Source organism: Leopardus geoffroyi, chromosome B1, assembly GCF_018350155.1.
Source record: "Leopardus geoffroyi isolate Oge1 chromosome B1, O.geoffroyi_Oge1_pat1.0, whole genome shotgun sequence".
Lineage (NCBI taxonomy): Eukaryota > Metazoa > Chordata > Mammalia > Carnivora > Felidae > Leopardus > Leopardus geoffroyi.
The window spans coordinates 130,051,192-130,074,169 of NC_059327.1; the positions used below are offsets into that span (position 1 = coordinate 130,051,192).

Consider the following 22,978-nt stretch of genomic DNA (forward strand, 5'->3'; position numbering starts at 1 on the left):
GATCACGGGTTCTTTCTGCCCTCTGCTAATCATGAAACAGAAACCAGGCCTCCTTGCACAACCTCTGAGCACTGAGATAATGTCTGAAGCTGGCATCATCAAGGCTACATGTAATCAAGGAATGTTATGGACCAGTTCACCCCCTTTACTGATTAACTATCCTAAACCCCTTTATAAATTCCTAGGCCAGGCAGAAACTTTGGAGGTGGCTTTTGGACCAGAGTCCAACTTTTCTCCAGGTGGCCAGCCTCCTGAATAAAGCTCATATTCCTTTCCAATCAACATTTTGAGTTTTGGCTCTTCCAGCAATGACAGGCAGCTAAACTTGGGTTTCAGTAACAATTAGAGTAAGATTATATCCATTATATTTGAAATACTAAAATATTTGTTTATGTACATGTAATATATTTATAATGATTCAGTGTTTGTGTGTTTATTTTAACATACTAAATAATCAAAATTGAGGAAAGCTTTTAATTTTTTTTTTTTTTTTAACATTTTATTTATTTTTGAGACAGAGCATGAATGGGGGAGGGGCAGAGAGAGAGGGAGACACAGAATCGGAAACAGGCTCCAGGCTCTGAGCCATCAGCCCAGAGCCTGACGCGGGGCTCGAACTCACGGACCGCGAGATCGTGACCTGGCTGAAGTCGGACGCTTAACCGACTGCGCCACCCAGGCGCCCCGAGGAAAGCTTTTAAAAGAGTAGAAAATAGATACACTCAACACCAAGTAATTTTGGTGTATTTTTATAATTCACATTAAGTTCCTTTTAGTTTCATATTTCTTAATGTTAAATGATGAGTCATTATTGTGAGACATAAGTGAGATGATTGATTTTCAGAAATACCAAATAAAAGCTGGGCTGTCTAGTTAACAATAGGCTTACAACCTATTGGAAATATCTACCACCCACCCCCTCATAATGGAGTCCCAAACCCTTAGACACTTAACTTCCTGGTTCTTCCCCTCTCCCTTTTGTGGGCTTATCTTCACAGGCTTTGCAATGAGCATGCGCCAAAAAACTGAAGTCTCTGTGTTGCAAGAACATTGATTAAAGCCTCCCTTCACTGTGCTCCCAGTCTCTGACTCCCTTCTTCAATTGGTTCAGTGGGCTTATTTCTCACATTACTGATGCTCCCTCAAAGAAGAAAAACTAATCGTTTCAGACTAAATTAGCTTTTGTAGCAACTTTCTAATAAATTAACAAAGCCTTTAAGGAACATTTTAGGAACAATATTGAACATTTTAGGAACAATATTGTAACCTAAAAAGTTGAAAAGCACTATTTTCAATTCTATAATAGTCTTAAATATGAATAATTTATCAATTTTTAGGTTATACTCTTCAATGCAAGAAAATATTGAACCTGTCTAGAGTATTTTTCTCTCTGAAAATCCTCTATATCAGATGGTACCTTAAATATATTTTCCTTTAATTTGATGGATTAAACCCAAATTCATAATCAATATACAAGCACAAAATTCATAAAATAATGACAAATCTGAAGTTATTCTGACATGTAAAAAACTATGACTCTCTAAGTACTCTGCATTGCAAATTACAGTCTGGTATAAATTGTCTCTACAGTAATTCAACTTTATGAATTTAAAATTCTAATTATCATTTTAACAATGTAGCATCACATGAGTATCATTTCCTGGTACTCTTACTTCACAGAGCATGAGATTAATGTTACATGTGGCTCCCTTTTAGGAAACTTTCTGTTTCCTGCAATATCCTGAAAATTCCTATTCCTTTACCTGTTTGGTACAAAGTCAAACATTTATGGAACTGTTTTCTTTAATTCTCTACATCATTTATAAGTTATGAAAACAGCTTATGTTTTTGTTTTGAAACACTAATAATGGAATATTTAATGCCTTTCCCCCTGGAATCATTATCCAGTTCTTTCACTGGAAGAAGATATAAGCTGGTATAAAAGAGAATTTGCCACCCAAAATATGCCTCTTTGACATAAGGATTATCTTGAGCTGGTTATTTTTAAGCACCAAAGACACAGCACAAGTTCTGAAAACAAAGTAAAAGTTACCCTTTTAGTAAAATGCATTTACATTTATAAGGAAAAATCTCCATTTGTAAGGTGTGCCCCTCTCTGTACTAGGAAGAGGAGGATGACCAAATCTCTGGAAACTCATCAATGGAGCAGGCACAGACCTAAATCTGCACAACAACCTTATCCTTGTTTACTCTGTACTTCCTGGTTATCTCTTATAACCTCTCCTGAGCCTCAACAGCCTTCTTTTGTCTTTAGCTGGGAATGATACAGAAGGTGGTGGCCTGGCCATTTTGGGAAATTTTCCTGGGTATCTTCCATATATACAGGAAGTATTTTCCTACTGTTAATCTTTTATGATAGGGGAAGTCTCTGCCAAGAACCTGGGAGGGTAGAGGGGGAATCATTTTCCTTCTGCTACAGTTCGGTGCCTCCGGAAGGGATCTGATGAGACCCCATTCTTGGGGGAGCCTGCAGATGGGATCCTGGAAAACTGGCAGAAGTTAACAAAGGGTAAGAATTCTTAACCAAAGTCAGCTCTCGCAGGTATCTCTCTCTGTAGTGGCTGATCAAGAGATGAAGATTAAAAATTCTTATTGCTTCCTTTCCAAATTTAAATTAACAGGAGATAATATTTATGTAAACTAGTTCCTTGGGTATAGTGAATTTGGTAAATTTGTTGTGAGTAATCTGGTTTTCTGTTGATTCTCTTTTCTCCCAGAGATGACCATTGTTTTTGTTTGTTTTTGGTGGTTTGTCTTTTGTGTCATTGGTCACAAAAAGAACCATAGCCTAGAGGAGGTTTTCCTTTTGTCTTATTTTAGGTCAGAAGACTTTGGCTTTGTGACCAGTGAGAATATACCTAGTCTCTGCCAGCTGGAAAATGAATGTGTCCACATGCATTTGGCATAAAACCCAATAGGCTGTGGATCCCAAAGGCAGTATACTCTTTGTCCAACTATGCCACCTCTCAGGGGAGATTGTCTTAAAGGATCCTGGTTCCATAAGGGGTCTTTGTAGTCTCAACCTGCATTGTCTCATTAGTGCTGGAAAAGTCCCATTCTAGTACCATCTGTTGGGGTAACTGATTAGAGAGTCTGTGACTGGAGGCATCCAAAGTTCTCATTCTTACCACCTGTGGCAACAGGTCTTTGCTTTCCTAGGATAACTGAAAGTAAATTTTCTGGATCTTGTGAGGGCTGCATCTTTACACCTTCTTTTGGGATGCATCTTGGATTTATGGTTAAACTATAAATTTATGGTTAAGCCTTATTGGTTTGAGTTGCTATTGAATTAATAAAAGATCCTACTTGTCAATGACCAAATGATGGATACTCTGAACTGAAAACATAAACTTCTATATTTGAAAAAAAAAATTAGTTCTTTTTTTAAAGAATTATCGTATTGGTATCTACAGAAAGACTAAATTGAAAAGAAGACACAAAGAAGTATAATGGCTCACATTATGGGCTTCTTTAACAAGATAAAATTATGAAGTTTTATTTATTTATTTATTATTTATTATTATTTTTATATTTTAGTTTACATACAGTGCAATATTGGTTTCAGAAATAGAACTCAGTAATTCATCACTCACAAAAAACACCAAGTGCTCATCACAAGTGCCCTCCTTAATACCTATCCCACTTTCACAAGATATTACCAAATTTAGAGAAGAGTTAGAAAAATCAGTGGACATTCACAACACCACTCACAGGAACTTTGACTAATGGCTAAGGTTCTTCCTTTCTATGATTATACTGTAGTTATCAGACAAGCTGGCTGCCCTCTCCCCCCCCCCCCCCACACACACACCAAGTAAACAGATCAGAATTTCTCCCAGATCCTCCTACAAATGATCAGGAAATGGATTAGCTGGAGGCCAAGGGTCAGAGGCTGATACAAACAAAACTAAGTTTAAGTTGTTCCCCCCCTTAAGTTTCAGTTGGTCTAAGGATGAAGGGTACATTTGGGGGGTGGGGGAAGAAGACCACCTGAAGGCCTTGGTTGAATGCTTTATGCATCCTGCACAAAGACCTACTGAAGTTCCAGAACATAGAAATATTTTGATTTCTTAACTGGACATCTTCTTCTGCTATAAAGCAAATTGAAATTGCAGTCAGATGTGTGGGTCAGTTCCCTGATATCATTCAGGCTAGAACCCAATTCTTTGAGTAATTAGAAACAACTGCTTTTGTCTTGCAAATCTTTGTAAAAACAGAGGTACAGTTCCAGAAGCAATGCAAAATCCATCTGTCCTTTTTTACTAATTCTCCAAACTTCTCAAAATTCATCTCAAAATGCTTGCAAAAGATCAATACATTGGAAACTGAATGTCCTTTGCCTAAGAGAAATCAGGAAATTTTAAATAGTAATTACTTCAGACCACTGATAATAGGCAAATATACCCCCAAACTCCATTTTGGAGAAAATGCAGATACTTTCTGTGATTTTGAGATGTAAATTTTCTACCCATCTTCTCCATGTTCTAAGAGCCATTCTTTAAAATGCAAACTTTAAGAAGATATTTCTCATCAGAAGGAGAAAAAAGGATTTATTGGAAATTGGGCAGATGAAATATCCCAGTGTCTGCCTCACAAATATTAGTATTTAAAACTTAAGCTATCTGAGCTGGTAAAGTGCCAGAAACACGATTTGCATCCAAATATTCTCTTATAAACTGGTGAGTTTAGTGTTGTACCTGACTCATAGCTAAAATTTTAGCTATAAGATCTCTTTTTCAGTCAGCCTATATGTTTACCTGTGTCTATATATGATGTGAAATGTGTGATTTTTTTAAATTAACCTCTGGATGTTATTGCTAAAATTAATTTGTAAAAGCTCTATTTAAATAGCTTAAAATATGCACTATATAAATTATTTCTAAAAGTCAAAAATATAAAAACTAACCCAAATGTTTGTTTCAAATTCATGTGATCTGGGATTTTTTTTGCAGTAAATAAAAGCTAAATGAAGTTTGTTGGTTTAATAAAAATAGACATGTATTCAATGTTGTCAACAAATATAATTCAGATATACAATTTTTATTCTACCTAGGTCAAAGAAGTTCATGTTACCTCTGTTACAAAGCTCTTCGGTAAGAAAACAGAACAATGGCAGACTTTGCCTAATGTCTCACAAAGATTTTGTGAGTAGTCTAAGCATAACTGTTGGGAGCAAGTGATTTAGATGTAAGAGGAATAAGAGTTTTTAGGTGAACTTTTGAGCAACAATTATGTGTTTATGATATAGCTACTGAAATAGTTTCCCAAATCTCTTAGGTAACTTCTGCCTTTAGAGTTTTCTTGAGTTAAGCTGAATGATGTAAATTTATTGAATATCTAGATCATGTGCAAATAAGATAAAATACTGAACATTAATTGCTGAACATGGGTTTAATCTGAACTGGGTAAGAATGTCCAGAACTGACTCAAGTAATAGAAAACTAAGCAGAACAAGAATAACATGGTGCTGAATAAACTCATGAAAATGCGAATTCTTATGACTTTGTTTGCAACGTTGATTCTTTAATGTTTTTTTTTTTTCTAGATTTAAGGAAACTTTTTTTTTTCTTTTCTAGTAAGCTAAGTATGAATTACAGCAATTTGGTAAGTATGTCTTTGTGAACACAGATGAAACAATTACTTTTTCTCCCTATCTGATCCCTTGAGAATGTGCATAGATTTAAACATGACGAAACAGGTTCAGGGAACCAAGTCTCACTTCATGGAGCAGATAACACTCCTTGGAAAAGCAGCCTGGTGTTTTGCTTACAGCGATCCCAGCAGTCCTACCAGATGACTAAGAAAGCTCACTTTCTGGATGGTGCAGAAGCTATAGGATATCTCTGGGACCTCAAGAAGAGAGAAATTAATCCAAATCTCTAGATACTGCAGGCAAAGTCTGATGGTGAGCCCTTCACTTGGCTTCCTATCCTCAAGGCTTTTAAAAGTTCAGTCTAAAATTCCCTGTGAAAGTTCCAGCAAAGTAGACCTCAAAGGAACCTATACATATTCAACCACTATTCTTCCTGAACATAATCAGGTCAAGTTTAATGAAACTAAACTTAGTTTGCAAACAAATTAGTCCTACTGTGATTATTTTGGCAAAAATAAGGGTGATTATAGAGAAAATTATGTTTCAGTAGTAAAACTTTGTGGATATTAGATTCTAGTCCAATTTATTGTCTTAGAAATGTTGTTTTCTACCTGTAAATTGGACCAAATCCTAAATTCTAACAATTTTCTCAAATATTTTGCTACAACTTTCTGAACTAATTTCCAATTTTATCCCACCCTTCTTCTTCTTTTCTTTTTTTAATGTTTATTTATTTTTGAGAGTGTGGGGCGCCTGGGTGGCTCAGTCGGTTGAGCGTCCGACTTCAGCTCAGGTCACGATCTCACAGACCGTGAGTTCGAGCCCCGCAACGGGCCCTGGGCTGATGGCTCAGAGTCTGGAGCCTGCTTCCGGTTCTGTGTCTCCCTCTCTGTCTGCCCCTCCCCTGTTCATGCTCTGTCTCTCTCTGTCTCAAAAATAAACGTAAAAAAAAAAAATAATTAAAAAAAAATAGAGAGTGAAAGAGAGAGAAGGTGGGGAGGGGCAGAGAGAGAGGGAGACACAGAATCTGAAGCAGGCTTCAGGCTCTGAGATGTCAGCACAGAGCCCGATGTTGGGCTCAAACCCACAAACTGTGAGATCATGACCTGAGCCAAAGTTGGATGCTTAACAGACTGAGCTACCCAGACATCCCTCTCCCACCATTCTAACTTGAAATGACTGAGAGGAAACAAAGCAAAACAAAACAAAACAAAACACAAAAAACCTATCCTTTTCCCAAAGCTGTGAGAATTGAATGTGAACAACTTCATATAAACTTAAGAGAAATCATCACAACAGCACATATGGACAACCTTTTGTGCCTGCTGATATGTAGGCCACTCAGAAAGTTCACCTTAACACCTGATGACATCAGAGATATTCAAACTTTGAAAGATGATTTGAAATCATATAGAAATCTCAATTGGCTGCCCCCTACCTCTGCCCTGTTCTCACAAACTGCATTATTATAGTTTGTGCTAATTGTTAAACTTTGCTTATCTTTTTCCATAGACATGCCTCTTATTAAATACCTGATTGCTAGCACAATATAAGACTAACTTTGGGAGCCCATCTGCAAGACCACTTCCTAAAATGAGACATAGCAGTTAATTGAAGTGATCTATTTTTAGGAGTCAGACATGGGCTCAGTGAAATATTGGAGCAATGTATCAACTCAGGTTCTGGATTGTGAAACTTCTTGGGGAAATTTCAAGGTGGAATTGAAGGGAAGCAGAATTTGCCAGCCCAAATATGTTTTTTGGCATAACTTGAACTGGTAATTTTTAAGAGATTGCAGACACAGGGAAACCTCTGAAAATCAAGTAGAAGTTACCCTTTTGTAAAGGTTATTTATATTTATAAGGGAAATCTCCATTTGAAAGGCTATCTCTCTTTCTGTACCAGGAAAAGGGGATGACCAAATCTCTAGAAACCCTTATCAAAAGAGAAGACATAGACTTATATCTGCGTAACACCCGTACCCTTGTTCACTGTGCTCTTCCCACTGGTAAACTTCCACAACTGGCCTCCCCAACCCCCAACATCTTTCTTTGGTCTTTAGCTGGAGATGGCATTTAAGGTGATGACTTGGGCCATCTCAGGAGTCAACTTAATTTCCCTAGGTATCGCCTGCATATAATAGGAGGCCTATATGTTACTAAACTTTCGTTTCTCTTCTTTTAATCTCTCTTTTATTACAGAGGTTCTCAGCCAAGAAATTTGAAGGATAAAGAAAAATTACTCCCTCCATCCCCGTACCCTTCTAGGTATCCCCAGTTCCCAAAGCATAAGTCAAGTGCTTGAGAAACTTTTTGATGGAGCAAGATCATTATGAGGGCTAATGATCTTTATAGATATTATCCATTTGTGGTGCTAAATCAAGTACAAGTGGGAGAGTTGTCAGAGAATAGTGAATCTCACAGGAAAACAAAAGGAAAAAATAAATTAATTTAATTAATTAAATCTGATGGTCTAATGAAACAAAGGCTCAACTATGACAACACAGAAATGCCATCAGCAGGTATAGTGGAAAAAATAAAACACTGTCGTACTTATGGTATGGCAAAATTTGTCATTACTGTTTCAAATTAGAATATATTGTTTTATGATTTCTGCATACTGAAAATGTAATGTTTCTAGAGTCAGTGCAACTTTTACCTTTAAAAGAAAATATATTAATATTAATTTATACCAAGTATAACAAAGTTCAGTAACAAATAGTTGCATAAGTATGATTTAATCATATTAAAATACACATAATTGGGGCGCCAGGGTGGCTCAGTTGGTTAAGCGTCTGACTGGCTCAGGTCGTGATCTTGCAGTTCACAAGTTCGAGCCCCACGTCGGGCTCTGTGCTGATAGCTCAGAGCCCGGAGCCTACTTCAGATTCTGTGTCTCCCTCTCTCTTTGCCCCTCCCCCACTCAAACTTTCTCTCTCTCTCTCAAAAAAAAAAAATTCAAAAATGCATATAATCATCTTAAACATTGTATTAGTGTACATTTGCGTCTAATCCTAACATCTATAATAAATACAAATAGTGAATAACAGTAGATTCTGTTTTGTACTTATGTCATGCAGTTGTGTGTGTGTTCAGGGACTATGTGTTTTGATGTATGTATTATATTGCTTCAAGAATACATTTGTATATATTTAAATAGTAAATTTGCTTTTCTAGATTTTCTTGATTGTAGATCAAATTAAAGGAAAGCAGTGCTTTCCCTAGATATGAATTCATATAAATCTATAAAGATATATGTTGACCAAGTAACTGAGCAAAGTCTTAGAACTTACATTAACACAAATCATGTTACCAAGTGAGCTACCACAGCCTGTAACTTAGTGAAGGTAAGTCCTGGTGCACTGAGCTGGCCAAGTGCTCCATCCCAGGGAATAGCGAGGGGGCTGGATAAATCAAAAGCTTAAGCTCCTCGCTGGGTTTGTGAACATGGTTGCTGAACAAACTCATCATAAGAGAAGCCCAAAACTCAAATGATGAGGGTTTGGAAAAGACAAAGAGAAATTTATTTTAGGTGCCTGCAGCCGAGGTAAGTGGTAGGCTCAAGCCTTAATAATCAACCTTTGCACCTACAAGATGGACACCTAGAGTTTTATAAAGAGAATGGGTATGTACAAGAGAGTGGGCACAGAGCACAGGATCATTGCTAAGGGATCAGTATGTGTTCAGTACATGATCACTGTCAGAGAAGGGGGTATGGGGGTGTGTAGTCTCCTAAGTATTCCATTGCTACCAGGCTTTTCTGGTCTGGTGGTTGGAATATTCCAGTCATTGTCAATGCCTCAAGAAAATGCAATAAGAAGTAACTGTTCGGGGTCTATAGTTGAGCAAGAGAGCTCGCTGACAATTATGATGAATAATTGCAATTGCATAATGGATCACCAATAGTCACTGAAATATGCCTTTAGTGTATATATTGTATTTTCTTCCAAAGGGGGGTAAAAATTCCTTCAGACAGGACTCCCTGTCATGAAACACTTATTTAGCATACTGGAAAATCTTAGAAATTTTGTCATTAAGTCTAGTTTTCCTATAGAGGTGGTGATATGAGACAGAACTTTAAATGGGTTGGAAGAAATTTTATTTTCAACAGTGATCAAATTTCTCTTTTATCAATGCTATCATAGAATCAACATATTTTTCAGCAAATGTGATAATCATTATTACTAATTAAAGAAGGCAAAATATAAACCCAGAATACGCCGCTTTAGCATGAGAATTATCTTGAGCTGGGTATTTTTAAGAAACACAGATGCAGGAGAAGCTGTAAAAATGGAAAACAAGTTATTGTTTTATAAACAAAATTTACATTTATAAGGGAATCTCCATTTGTAAAGGTGTCTCTCTGTACTAGGAAGAAGAGGACAACTCTCAATCTCTAGAAACTCTTATCAATAAAGAAGGCATAGTCTTAAATCTGCACAACAGTCTTACCCTTGTTTGCTATGCTTTTCCTTGTAACCTTCCATAACTGGTCTCCCCTACTGCCCCCCACACAACCCCACCATATCATCTTCTGTCTTGAGCTGGAGGCTGTATTTAAGATGGTGACTTGGACCATTTCAGGGAGTTACTCAGTTTCCTAAGTATCTCCACGTATACAGGAGGTATACATGTCACTAAATTTGTTTTTCTCCTCTTTATTTGTTTATTACAGGTAGGTCTACACTCAAGAACCTAGAAGCGTAGAGGGAAAGTTATTTTTCCTCCCACATAATTTAAGATATATACAATTTATGTGTCTGTGTGTTCTTTTATTGTTTTCTTTTGATGAATATTTTTACAATTACAAGAGCTTTTTTAACACCTATCCTTGCTATTTTTCCCAAAAGGATTTCAGCTATAAATTATCTTAACTAAAGAATTATCAGTCAAGTAATACTGAGTCTAGGTAGTCAGAACTGAAATAAAGACCTGGAGGCATTCCAGGAATGATCTGGCTCCTAGATAAAAATTTAGGCTTTTTATTTTTATTTTTTTTTCAATATATGAAATTTATTGTCAAATTGGTTTCCATACAACACCCAGTGCTCATCCCAAAAGGTGCCCTCCTCAATACCCATCACCCACCCTCCCCTCCCTCCCACCCCCCATCAACCCTCAGTTTGTTCTCAGTTTTTTTTTTTTTAATTTTTTTTCTTTTTTTTCCAACGTTTATTTATTTTTGGGACAGAGAGAGACAGAGCATGAACAGGGGAGGGGCAGAGAGAGAGGGAGACACAGAATAGGAAACAGGCTCCAGGCTCTGAGCCATCAGCCCAGAGCCTGACGCGGGGCTCGAACTCACGGACCGCGAGATCGTGACCTGGCTGAAGTCGGACGCTCAACCGACTGCGCCACCCAGGCGCCCCTGTTCTCAGTTTTTAAGAGTCTCTTATGATTTGGCTCTCTTCCACTCTAACCTTTTTTTTTTTCCTTCCCCTCCCCCATGGGTTTCTGTTAAGTTTCTCAGGATCCACATAAGAGTGAAACCATATGGTATCTGTCTTTCTCTATATGGCTTATTTCACTTAGCATAATACTCTCCAGTTCCATCCATGTTGCTACAAAGGGCCATATTTCATTCTTTCTCATTGCCACATAGTACTCCATTGTGTATATAAAAAATTTAGGATTTTTAAAGGAAGAATTCAATGCACTACTGTAAAGGAAATTGCATGTTGGCACTCATGTTTTAAAACTACTGGTTATCTACGCTGATTTGCATTTAATGCTCTGTTCTAAAAGGCACAAAGTAGCCATTTTGAAACATTTGTTAGAAGTAACAAAATGATATGGAATCACAATATGCACTTCTGTATTTGTGAATAAAGTAAAACAATGTATACTGATTTGTAATAGGTCTTTAGGATTATAAAACTAACATGAGAGTCTTTTAGTTAATCTATTCATTTATTTTTTTCATCAAGTAACTATTGTGTGCTTTCTGCATTAGTTTCCTTTAGTGGTACACTTCTGACAAATGGGATGTGCTGGTATACAATGAAGTCTAATTATACATTTAAAGTATGTAAAATCAACTCTGCCTAAGCTGTAAGAAGACTGGTAGAGAGAGAGAGAGAGAGAGAAGGAGGTAGACAGAGTGTATGCAAGAAAAGAATGAGGAAAAGCAATGCAATTTACATGGTATGGCTCATAGGACCTAGCTTTCTTCTCAGTGCTTCTGCCAAGTGGCTATGAAAGAAGGAGCCCAAGTGACTGTTCCCTCAGGGGGTCTGTGTTCCCCTCGTGTGAGTCTCAATGCACGGAGTCTGATTCTACGGTTTAATGGTACTGTATGCAATTTTTCATACCACATGGCCTATAAACAAAGCCAACTATTCTTACCTAGGGCTGCAGCAAAGACAAAGCATTTGTTCTTACTGACTGAGGGGCTTTGAGGGGTATTCAAGGAGCATAATCACAAAAGGATTTCTGACTAAAGTGATTTTCACCTCACCACCTTCAAGCCTCACATCTCGCCCTGGACCGGCCTAGATCACCCTGTTTAAAATTTCTGATCATAGTCTTGGCCCTCAACCCCTCATTCACAATTATCCTTTCCTTGTGCTATTTTTCCTTTTTAGACTGCACTTAGCACCTACTAACACACTACATACTTTACTTAACTTTATTATTTATTATAAGTATGCTGTCAAAAAAGGCAGGTTCTATAAGCAAATATTTGTGTGGTTTGATTAAAGGAGGTATTCCAAGCACCTAGAACAGAGCCTGGCTTCCAGGGGGCACTTAGTAATATTTGTTGAATAAATCCATGTATGGATTTTCAAATGTGATGCCTTTAAAACTTCACCACTGGTTCCTCCATTAAATATTAATAAGTCCCTATGGCAGATGATCATATTTCTTGTGTTTTAAACCAATGGTTTTGTCTGAAAGTGACCCTTAATGTAATATGAAAAACCATAGTTCAAAAAAACTTGGGATATATCAGCTTTTAAATCTGATTTTTTTAATTTATAAAAATAAACAGAAATACTTGATATAAGTAAATGTAAGTAAATGAAGTATGTAGGGTGAAGGCACTCATCTATAAATGCTGAGGCACACTGACATGATCAGAAGTACTGAATTTATGAAAAATAATAGCAATGATGGATCCAAAATAGATAGCTTTAACAAACAAGAGCTTATTAGCAGCTGGATGAGAATGTCTAATTGATAATTATGCAATTCTCACAATTAGGTTTAATCCATAGGCTGACATAACATAGTAGCATCACACAAAATGCTCTCTTCCTCTGTCTCATAGCTAACAAAACCGTTATGGTAAAAACTAATCATTCTTACTCCTTACATGATGAACTATTTCCGTATTTGTTAGAATTCCCTGTACACTATTAACTGTGTCAGGAGGGCCTCCAAAATAAAATCTAAGAAAAGAAGCATAGATTGAAAATATACAGACAACTGCACTGAGTTCTTCTTTCAAAATGTGTATTCATAATGCAACTAGTATTAATATTAGTTTCCTAGCATATACATAGGAAAGTTCAGTTATAAAGAAAATCCCACCATTTGGAAACTGTTAAAATATTTGAAAAATACACAGTGGCAAGATCATACTTTTCCAAACTGAGTTATGCTTCACTCATACCTGACACAGACAAAATATATGTAATGCCACAATTCAGTTTAAATGGCCAAATGAAAACCATTAAGGATATTAAGACTAACAGTGATTAATAATATTTGATGAAATACTTGATAACATCAAAACTCTTAAAGAAATCTCAACAAAAAATTGCAAGTTCAATACTAAGAAACACTTCTTATTAAATAGAAATATAAAACATATGCTAATTAAAGGAAGACTTCTTTGGAGACCCTGGGATTGTTCTGAGTTTAATTAAAGCTCTAATTGAAAAGAAAATTTACACTTAAAGTAAATCAGCCACATGTAAAAAGATAACCTGTAAAACATCAAAAGGAAGTTAAAAAGAAAAAAACCTGGCTATAAAGATGCCTAATTAATTAAAGTACCTGAATTTTTGCCCCGTTAGAATATAAGATCTTCACTGCATTTTGGTTATTCATTCCCGATTATTTAATCCAAAAATGTTGTTTGCAGGAGTTCAAACTATAAAATATTTACAGACAGCGTATGTTTTATGCGGAAACATTTATGTATACAGTCGATGTAACCAGAAAAATCATCCCTAACTCTTAATGTAATCTTGTAATTGCCAACATTGCTACTTGACTACATCTATCCATCTTCTATCCTGTTTTAATAACACAAGTGACACCCAAGAAATTATTCTTTGATCTTTCAATAAACTAAGCCTGTGTAGACACAGGAAAGTGGAAGAGGTTAAATTGTCATTGATTATTTAAGACACATTCATCATTTATTTAACAATCTCCCTCATCATCTCAAGAACTATTGTGTTTATAGGCCCTTGCTGAGACACTCTGAATTTATTTTTAAATATTTTTTGTCACGTGCATTAGAAATCAAAGCACGTTGTACACTAACATTAGTTTCAAATCTCCTGATAAATCTGTTACAGGATGGAAGTAGTTTATTATATGAATTTTAGAACTTATTCGCTGTAGCGGATTTTCAGAAATTTCTTTTCATAGTTTTCATTATAATTAATGTCACTCAGGAATTATATTTCCTATCTTAAGTGTGATGTGTAGCAACAGCTATCTTCCCAAGAAAATTCTATTAAAGGATACTTGTAGTCTCTTATATTCTGACATTGTATCACTGGAACATGATCCACAGTGATCAGGAAAGAATAATTTGTGGCTAATATTGACAGCTTTAGAAAGCAAGAAAGAGAGTATAAGAATCATTCATAATGTGTAAGATTTCTACAAGATTTTTCATATTTTTCTCTGAAAAATACTATTGCATACTATAAGTAGACATAGTATGTATATATGTGAATATGTCTATTTATGAAAAAATAAAATAATTTCAGACTATTCCCTGAGAAAAGTATTATAAGTCAAATGATAATTATTGTTATCACATATGAAAAGTGAAAAGTGTATAAATACATATTGAAAAGTATAGAAAATATATCCTATTCATGGAAAAAAAATACACTATTGATGAGTCATATGTTCCCAACAGTCACACAATTCATCACATTTAAAAGGCTTTACTTACATCTAATTTGCTTATTTAAAATACTTCCCTTCCCTGTTTTTCCATACAAAATGCCCCAAAGTTTACTATGACAGTTACATCCAGGTAGTGACATGAGGTTCTATATGCATATCTTTGGTGACTGATTTTCTGATTCTGATGATTATATCCTAGAATCTATCACCAGGAAAAGTAAAATATGAAACCTTTAGAACAGATTATTATTCTATGTTAATGACTACCTAAATCATACAAGACACTTAAACAAAGGGATCCTGAAAGGACTCACTACCAAGAAATTACTATTCTTAGCCTTTATTCAATACAGTAAAATACATTAAACTCTCACTGTTAGATATAAAAAGAAGCCAGAAACAATGAACATTTAGTAAGGATTAACTACATCCATGGCTCTATTTAGAATTTTTATTTACAGTTGAGAGAATGATGTAGCATTGATATAGCAAATCTCATAGAAACAAGAATGTTATCGGAATAGATAGGAAAATACAAGACAGCTTAGTTATTTCCCCACAGGTACCATTCATCTCTTAGCAACTATTTCTCTCTTGCAGTCACTAATTGTGCTATAGCTCTCTCACATTCTATATTTATATTCAATTCTTTCAAAATCTGAAACTAAGTCTCCCAAACATCATTTCCTTATTGAGTAAAGTGGAATATTTGAGTCCCAGTACACATGTGTTTTCCTCTTTCCTTGTTTAAGAATACATTACTTATAATAACTAGACTTCCACAAAGTTCATGTGGTAGTGAACAAGTGACTTCAATTTTCTGGTGCTCAGTTAACTTAGAATTTTGTTATGTTGGAATACAATTTAATAGAAACTATTTATTTATTAGCCTTACTGGACAACTGGCTAGCAGATTTAAAAAGATAAAGGGTATTTGTAAAATACATACTGAGTTTATATCCTAGGTATTGATACATAAATAATACACATCAAAAAACTTTAAACGGGAAAAAAAAAAAAAAACCTCCTTCAAAAGAGATAAACATTAAAAATGCTTGTGGCTTAAATCCTCTTTGAACTTAGAAATCATTTCTACTTTAAAAAATTAAATATTCACATCACTTAAATAATATATAACATTGGTATTTAAGCAAGAAGTGTAGTCATAATACTGATATCTAAAATATTTAGGGTTCTATAATAAACATATCTTAAAATGAATGTAACAGAAAAATTCAAAAGAAAAGCATAGCTTTTAATGTTTTTTTTAATTAAAAAATAACATATATAAATAGCGGAAAACAACCTGCAGTGCAATTCAAAACTTTAGTTTATTTCCTAATAGACACAAGTCGCTTTATGTTAAATATATCAATATAATTTGCAAGGCAACACAAAAGTACCATTCATATTTATGTTATTTAATATAATAGGACATGAGGATAAACTTAAATTTTATCATTAAAGACTTTCATCAAACAACTTAAAATTAATTCTGTTCTAATTTTACTTGTCAATAAAGTGCTAAAAATAATATCATTTTTTTTTAAATTTTTTTTTTTCAACGTTTTTTTATTTATTTTTGGGACAGAGAGACACAGAGCATGAACGGGGGAGGGGCAGAGAGAGAGGGAGACACAGAATGGAAGCAGGCTCCAGGCTCTGAGCCATCAGCCCAGAGCCCGACGCGGGGCTCGAACTCACGGACCGCGAGATCGTGACCTGGCTGAAGTCGGACGCTTAACCGACTGCGCCACCCAGGCGCCCCAATATCATTTTTTTTTAAATAGAAGAGAGAGGTCTTACAAATGTTAGATACAGGAAAAAGAAGATAATTCTTTATATGTTCATCAAAAGGAAGTTTAAAGTCATGAACTTAGGCAAAGTGAAAACTTTATAGCTTCATTTAAGAAAAGATAGGAATGTAAATCTAAGTTATCCAAAATCATCCAGTGTTACTAGAAGCAATCTTGTATCAACACGTTTTATAATCCTATTTTGACAATTCAAGTACTTCACAGTAAGAAAAAAATGCTAACATTCAATTAAATTACTTTCTGTAGCCTGCATTGGAGCTAAAAAGCTAAAATAGTATTTTAGCTTACTATTTAGAAATAGTAAATTTCTCTACAAAGTTGTGTTTCTTTTCACATACCAGAATGTAAAAATGATGTGCCCGGCCCATGGTGATTGTGAACATAACTTTATTAAACTGTTAACAAATAAATTAGTACTTTCTTAAAGATAAATTGTTCTTGCATTCTAGTATGTATCTTCCACATGTCTGCAAATTTACTAATTCAAAAGACTATATTAGAGATGTTAGTTTAAAAAAAAATAAGAAGACATTGGTATGCTAGTCGGTGCCTGTAATTATCTTTTTCAGTTCCAGAAGGTATTTGGGGATTATTTAAGAGAAAAAGATGAATGGTGAGCCACTAAATCCTATTAAATCAATGCATGGACACAGCAGCTACAGAGGTAAATAAGCTGTGGAGGTCTGAATACCAATAAAGAAGATAAAAATGGTTTTATATAGCTACTTACATCATAGCCTAGAAGTTCAGTCTGTGTGGATTTATCTACTCTTGAAGCAAAAGCCTTCTGTAAATGCTGGACTTTTTCCTGCAAAATGAAAAAAAAGAAAAGAAAAGAAACATATTTTTGGTAAGTCATGTGCTTCTACAATAATATTCCCCACTTATTAAAATTTGATTAGTGTACAATTCATGATTATCTGCATGCATACTTTGCTCTGTTGGTGCTTTGCATAACAGCTTAAATATTCATAACTTTAATTCTCAGGTCATAAGTCCTCCACCTTTGGCATCTTTTAGTACAGGAACCACTGAGATAGACACTCAGTTGAAGACTAGAGAGCCAGGATTGCTTAAATCCAAGACCAAATGCATTGTATTATGTTTCTTATTGGCTGGATTTTTTTGTAAATTAAATTGATAGGATTTTATTGATCTAGTTCAGAGTATTTCCATTTAAAATCCAAAACATACTACTACTCAGTGGATTCCATTTAGTTTCTTTTTAATTTCAAGGTTTTTTCCTTCTTAATTCTCTCTTTCTGAAATCAACACATTTGGGAATCTATATAAGATGTGACACTAAACTAATCCTGTTATAAATAAGTAAGGGAAGTAATACATGAAGGAAGTTTGGGATTTCATATCTCAAATGCAAATGCACTTATTCTGGTCTACTAATTTGACTGAGCTTCTGGTTGGGGACTTCTTTTCTCATTTCTAGATGTGTCACTTAAAAAAGGATCTTGAGCATAGTTATGTAATGTGTTTACTGCATGCCTGAGACATATGAAAGTGCTGTACTTATATGATCAAACCTCATCTTGGGATTTTTGCTATTATTATCACCCATTTTTAATGAGAACAATAAAATTTAGAAAGCGTAATACGTTTTTTTGAAGTTTATTTATTTTGAGAGAGACAAAGGGAGACAGAGAGAACAAGCAGTAGAGGGGCAGAGGGAAACAGAGAATCCCAATCAGGCTCTGTGCTGTCAGCCCAGAACTGGATGTGGGGCTCGATCTCACAGTTGTGAGATCATGACCTGAGCCGAAATCAAGAGTCGCACACTTAACCAACTGAGCCATCCACAGGCACCCTGTAGAAAGCATAATAACTTGACAAATTTTCCAAATAAGTTTATGTGATTCTGCTAGGTTGTTTTTGCTTTAACTTGCTCTAAAGGATAATTTCTTTTCTTTTCTTTGAATGCTCAATAAAAGTTGCATAATAGCTTAAGGATATAAACTGATTGAATTCATCTTTTTTTTTTTTTTTTTTTTTTTTTTCCCAGAAAGGGATGGTGGTCATCACAAATCACTAAGAAGATTGTTTTCCTACCTTCCCCTCCTCTATCCTCCCCTTCCTTTCCATTTCCTTTCCCTGCCCAACCCCTCTCTCTTTCCCTTAATTCTGCCTCAGATTTGCAAGTAATCAGTTATATAACAAGACACATACATAATTTACATAAACATTTTTATTTGAATTGTTTCACTTCTAACTTCCCTATCACAAAACTTCTAGTGCTGCTTTTCAGACCAAAATGAAATGGAGATTAGGTAATTCAGAAAGATGTCTTGCAAGTGAGGTAAGATTTTAACTGTTTGAAAAGGATAACTGAAAATGTGGCCACATTTTTCCAAACTAAATTTAAAAGGAAAAGTAACAAGTTGTGTTTATTTAGACTTCTATTGGGCTGAGGAAAAAGAGCAGGGAGAAGTAGTAATAAGCAGAGGAAGCAATAATGTTTGCTATCATTGAAGGGCTGTTCAGAAAATGTTATCTGGTTTTGAAATAGGCTGGAGTAATAAGTATTGGAAAAGCAAGTTTTGTTATAAATTTCCAGACATACAAACATTTGCACATGAATTAGAGACTATGCATTGATGCAAAAAGCAAGGAAGAATAGAGAGCAAATCCTTCCATTATGCTTTCCTCACAATTCTATTCTCAAGGCCTCCCATCCTGAAGAGAGGAGCGAGAAGTATTGGTAAACTCTGGTTCATTGCTCTGAGTTGTAACACTTAGAACATTCAGTTCGTGAATTTTCAAAAATATTCAACAATTTTCATAACCAATAGCCTAATCAAAGCAAAACAAACAATCTCTACATCAAGAATAGTTATTTTCGGACATTAAAACAGACATTTCTAATGCAATTCACTGCCACTTCCTTTTGACGGCATTTTCACAACAAATATGTCATATTTGAATTATTTTTTATCTATGCACTTGTACACTATATTCAAATGGGGAGGATAAATTATAAGTTTCTAACATACTTAGGTGTGCACACTTAAAGATTAAACATTTTGTTTAGTGTAATAGTAGGAAGAAAACATATGAAAGTTTATAATCAATTTCTATAATATAAAATTTCAAAATTAAATAAAGTCTCGACAGCTATGGGCAGATAATTCTCCATGGGGCTTTTGCATTTCTGCAAGACTGATGGATATTTATGAATGATAAATTTAACATGAGATAAAAAGAGTATTACAATCAAATAGAAAATATACCACAAAAATGGCTATTACCAGATGGTGAGATTGCTGAATTTTATTTATATAAAAAAATAAATATGTATTAACATAAAATATATATATGTCAGTGGAATAGAAATAAAGCATCATCATGTATTTTTAATTTCACACTGATTTGATATAATAAAAGATTTTATTTAAATTATTGATTTTGGGGGGCGCCTGGGTGGCGCAGTCGGTTAAGCGTCCGACTTCAGCCAGGTCACGATCTCGCGGTCCGTGAGTTCGAGCCCCGCGTCGGGCTCTGGGCTGATGCCTCAGAGCCTGGAGCCTGTTTCCGATTCTGTGTCTCCCTCTCTCTCTGCCCCTCCCCTGTTCATGCTCTGTCTCCCTCTGTCCCAAAAATAAATAAACGTTGGAAAAAAAAAATTAAAAAAAAAATAATAAATTATTGATTTTGGTATAGAGAAATAGACATTTCACCTTCATGATGCAAATGTATTTATACTCCTTCATTCAACTATAATTTTTATTAAATGCATATTATGGGTATTGCTCATGGTACATGGAACATAAAGAAAAAAAGAATGTATAGCCCCATGATGTATGAACTTGTCAAATAACTAAGTTTTACACCTGAAACTAATGTAACATTGTGTGTCAACTAAACTCAAATAAAAAAAAAAATCACATCTCAACTTAAAGAAGTATAATTTTTTAAATGTTTATTTATTTTGACAGAGAGAGAGAGTCAAAGCATGAGCAGGGGAGGGGCAGAGAGAGAGGGAGACACAGAATCCGAAGCAGGCTCCAGGTTCTGAGCGGTCAGCACAGAGCCCGATGCGGGGCTTGAATTCACAAACCGTGAGATCATGACCCGAGCCAAAGTCAGCCGCTCAACCTACTGAGCCACCCAGGCGCCCCACAACTTAAGAAAGTACTAGAAAAAATGTATAGCTTATGGGATGCCTGGGTGGCTCAGTGGGTTAGGCGTCTGACTTTGGTTCAGGTCAAGGTCTCACAGTTCATGAGTTTGAGCCCTGCATCACGCTCTGTGCTAACAGCTCAGAGCTTGGAGCCTGCTTTAGATTCTGTGTCTCCCTCTCTCTCTGCCCCCACCCCTCCACTCACACTCTGTCTCTCAAAAATAAATAAACATTAAAAAAAAGTATGGCATTTTCTGGGGCACCTGGGTGGCTCAGTTGACTAAGTGTCAGACTTCAGCTCAGGTCATGATCTTGCAGTTCATGGGTTTGAGCCCCAAGTCAGGTCCGTGCTCACAGCTCAGAGCCTGGGACCTGCTTGGGTTTCTGTGTCTCCCCCTTCCTCTGTCTCTGTCTGTCTCTCTCTCAAAAATAAATAAACATTAAAAAATTTTTAAAAATGTATAGCCTCTTTAATAATGAAATTTCCACTGTGGAAGACAGAGATATCAAAAGCAATTAGTATTCAAAATATAAAATAAAAGAACTATAGAGATGTCTGGAGAGATCTGGAGGGGGTGGGGGTGCACACTTATGCACTGTAGAAGCAACATATAAGACAGTTAAATACTTGAAATGGAGAAGCTACTGACACCCCAGCTAAGACCAGAAAAATGAATAATTATTAGCCAACTTGGAGTAGAAGAGATGAGGGTCCTCTCTTAGGCAAAACGTTTGCAAATATTTAGAAGTCAGAGAGACCGTGCCAAAGATGTACATAAACAGCTACTAGTTCGAGTTTGTCTAAGGGTAGACTATGAAAGGGACAACAGTGAGGTAGAAGACTAGAGTGGTAAAGGGAGTCTGCCAGAGAGTACAGAATTCATTTACACGTGTGATTTAATGTGGCTCTTCTTTGGCATTTTCCTATGTAAGTAAACACTGTAATTTCTTCTTCTAAACTCTCCCAGAGGGATAGAGAATTGAAACAACTCAACTCCTGGAAGATAAAGTTTCTAAATAAATCTATACAGTTGACAAAATATCAATTTGTCTTTATGTTTTCCATTCCAAGTAATAACAGTATCAATACTCCTTAACAAAACACACCCTTGTTTTTTTTTTCTTCATGCAAGATCAATAAAACATATGTGTGCTTAGATTCCAAATAATTTTATCTCATATTAAGAGTATTTTTTAAACAGGAAATTGATGCATAGTAAACTGAAATCAGTTGCTGAAGGTCACACAAGCTAGTAAGTGGAACCGCCAAAATGAAAACTTCCCCTACTTGTCTCCAAAACCTTGTCCTTTCTATAAAGATATTCCTATGCTGAAAAACCCTACAAGCAGTATTGCTGTTCACAGATTGCGTATCACATACCAAATGTATAGTTGCGAAACATCTAGTATGGTAATAAACTGTTTTTTATGTTTGCCCTGTGTATATGGTCTTACAGACTCTACTGAGTCATTTTTCTTTGTTGTGATTTGAGATTGCTTAGGAATTAACAGTTTTTCCTACAAAAGCTGTAATTCCATAGAAACCCCATACTATAAATATGCAAAACCAGAAATGCATTTTGAAGTATGAATTAGGAATTATATGATAAAGTTAATATAGTAAGTTATAACAAAATTGGAAACAAAATGTGCAAAAGCAAAACTGAAATAAAAACTAAATGTTGAAATGGCATGAAATCCTTTTGATAGCAATGATATTATCAATCAGTTCAAGCAGAATAATCTAGAAATAATTATGCTAAAGCTGTTAGAGTCATTTCTGGGGTGTGTGCTTTTGTGTATGTTTGTGTTTTAAATTATAAGCTTAATTGACTACACAGACTTTTATGAATTCAAAATAAAAGAAAATGAATTTAAAAAAAAAGAACATGAGGGCCTACATGCAGCTTTTGAATCTACACGAACATATACAATAAGGTTAAAGGGAGAAACACAAAAGCATCTGTGTTATTATCCAAAATTTTCAAAAAAAAAGTACTGTGAAGAATAGATTTGTGTTGGAAAAAGGATTATGTTAAAAATAATAAAATAATAATTTAAAAAAGGACATAATGGCCACTTAAAATAGTATACTCCTGACTTTAGATCCTAAATCATGGATCTACAAGTTAAGGTTATGAAAAGAGAAATAGTATTGAAATGAGGAGAAAAGCCAACTTCACCTAACATGGGGCTTGAACTCATGACTCCAAGATCAAGAGTCGCATGCTCTACCAATTAAGGCTGTCAGGTACGTGGAGAAAAGTTAACCTTTAAATTGAAAGACAATGTAATTCAACACAAGAAAATTCACAAAGTGCTC

At 35.2% G+C, this 22,978-nt stretch overlaps 1 protein-coding gene across 4 annotated transcripts in view; it reads right to left on the reverse strand.

Moving 5' to 3' along the window:
- CCSER1 (coiled-coil serine rich protein 1) overlaps positions 1 to 22,978 on the reverse strand; it is a 1,315,617-nt gene that overhangs the window by 618,967 nt on the left and 673,672 nt on the right. For all 4 annotated transcript variants that reach the window (XM_045472859.1, XM_045472868.1, XM_045472871.1 and 1 more), the window contains exon 9: positions 17,257 to 17,334. In XM_045472859.1, coding sequence (XP_045328815.1) covers positions 17,257 to 17,334 — 78 coding nt within the window. The remainder of the gene's footprint in view (positions 1 to 17,256; positions 17,335 to 22,978) is intronic.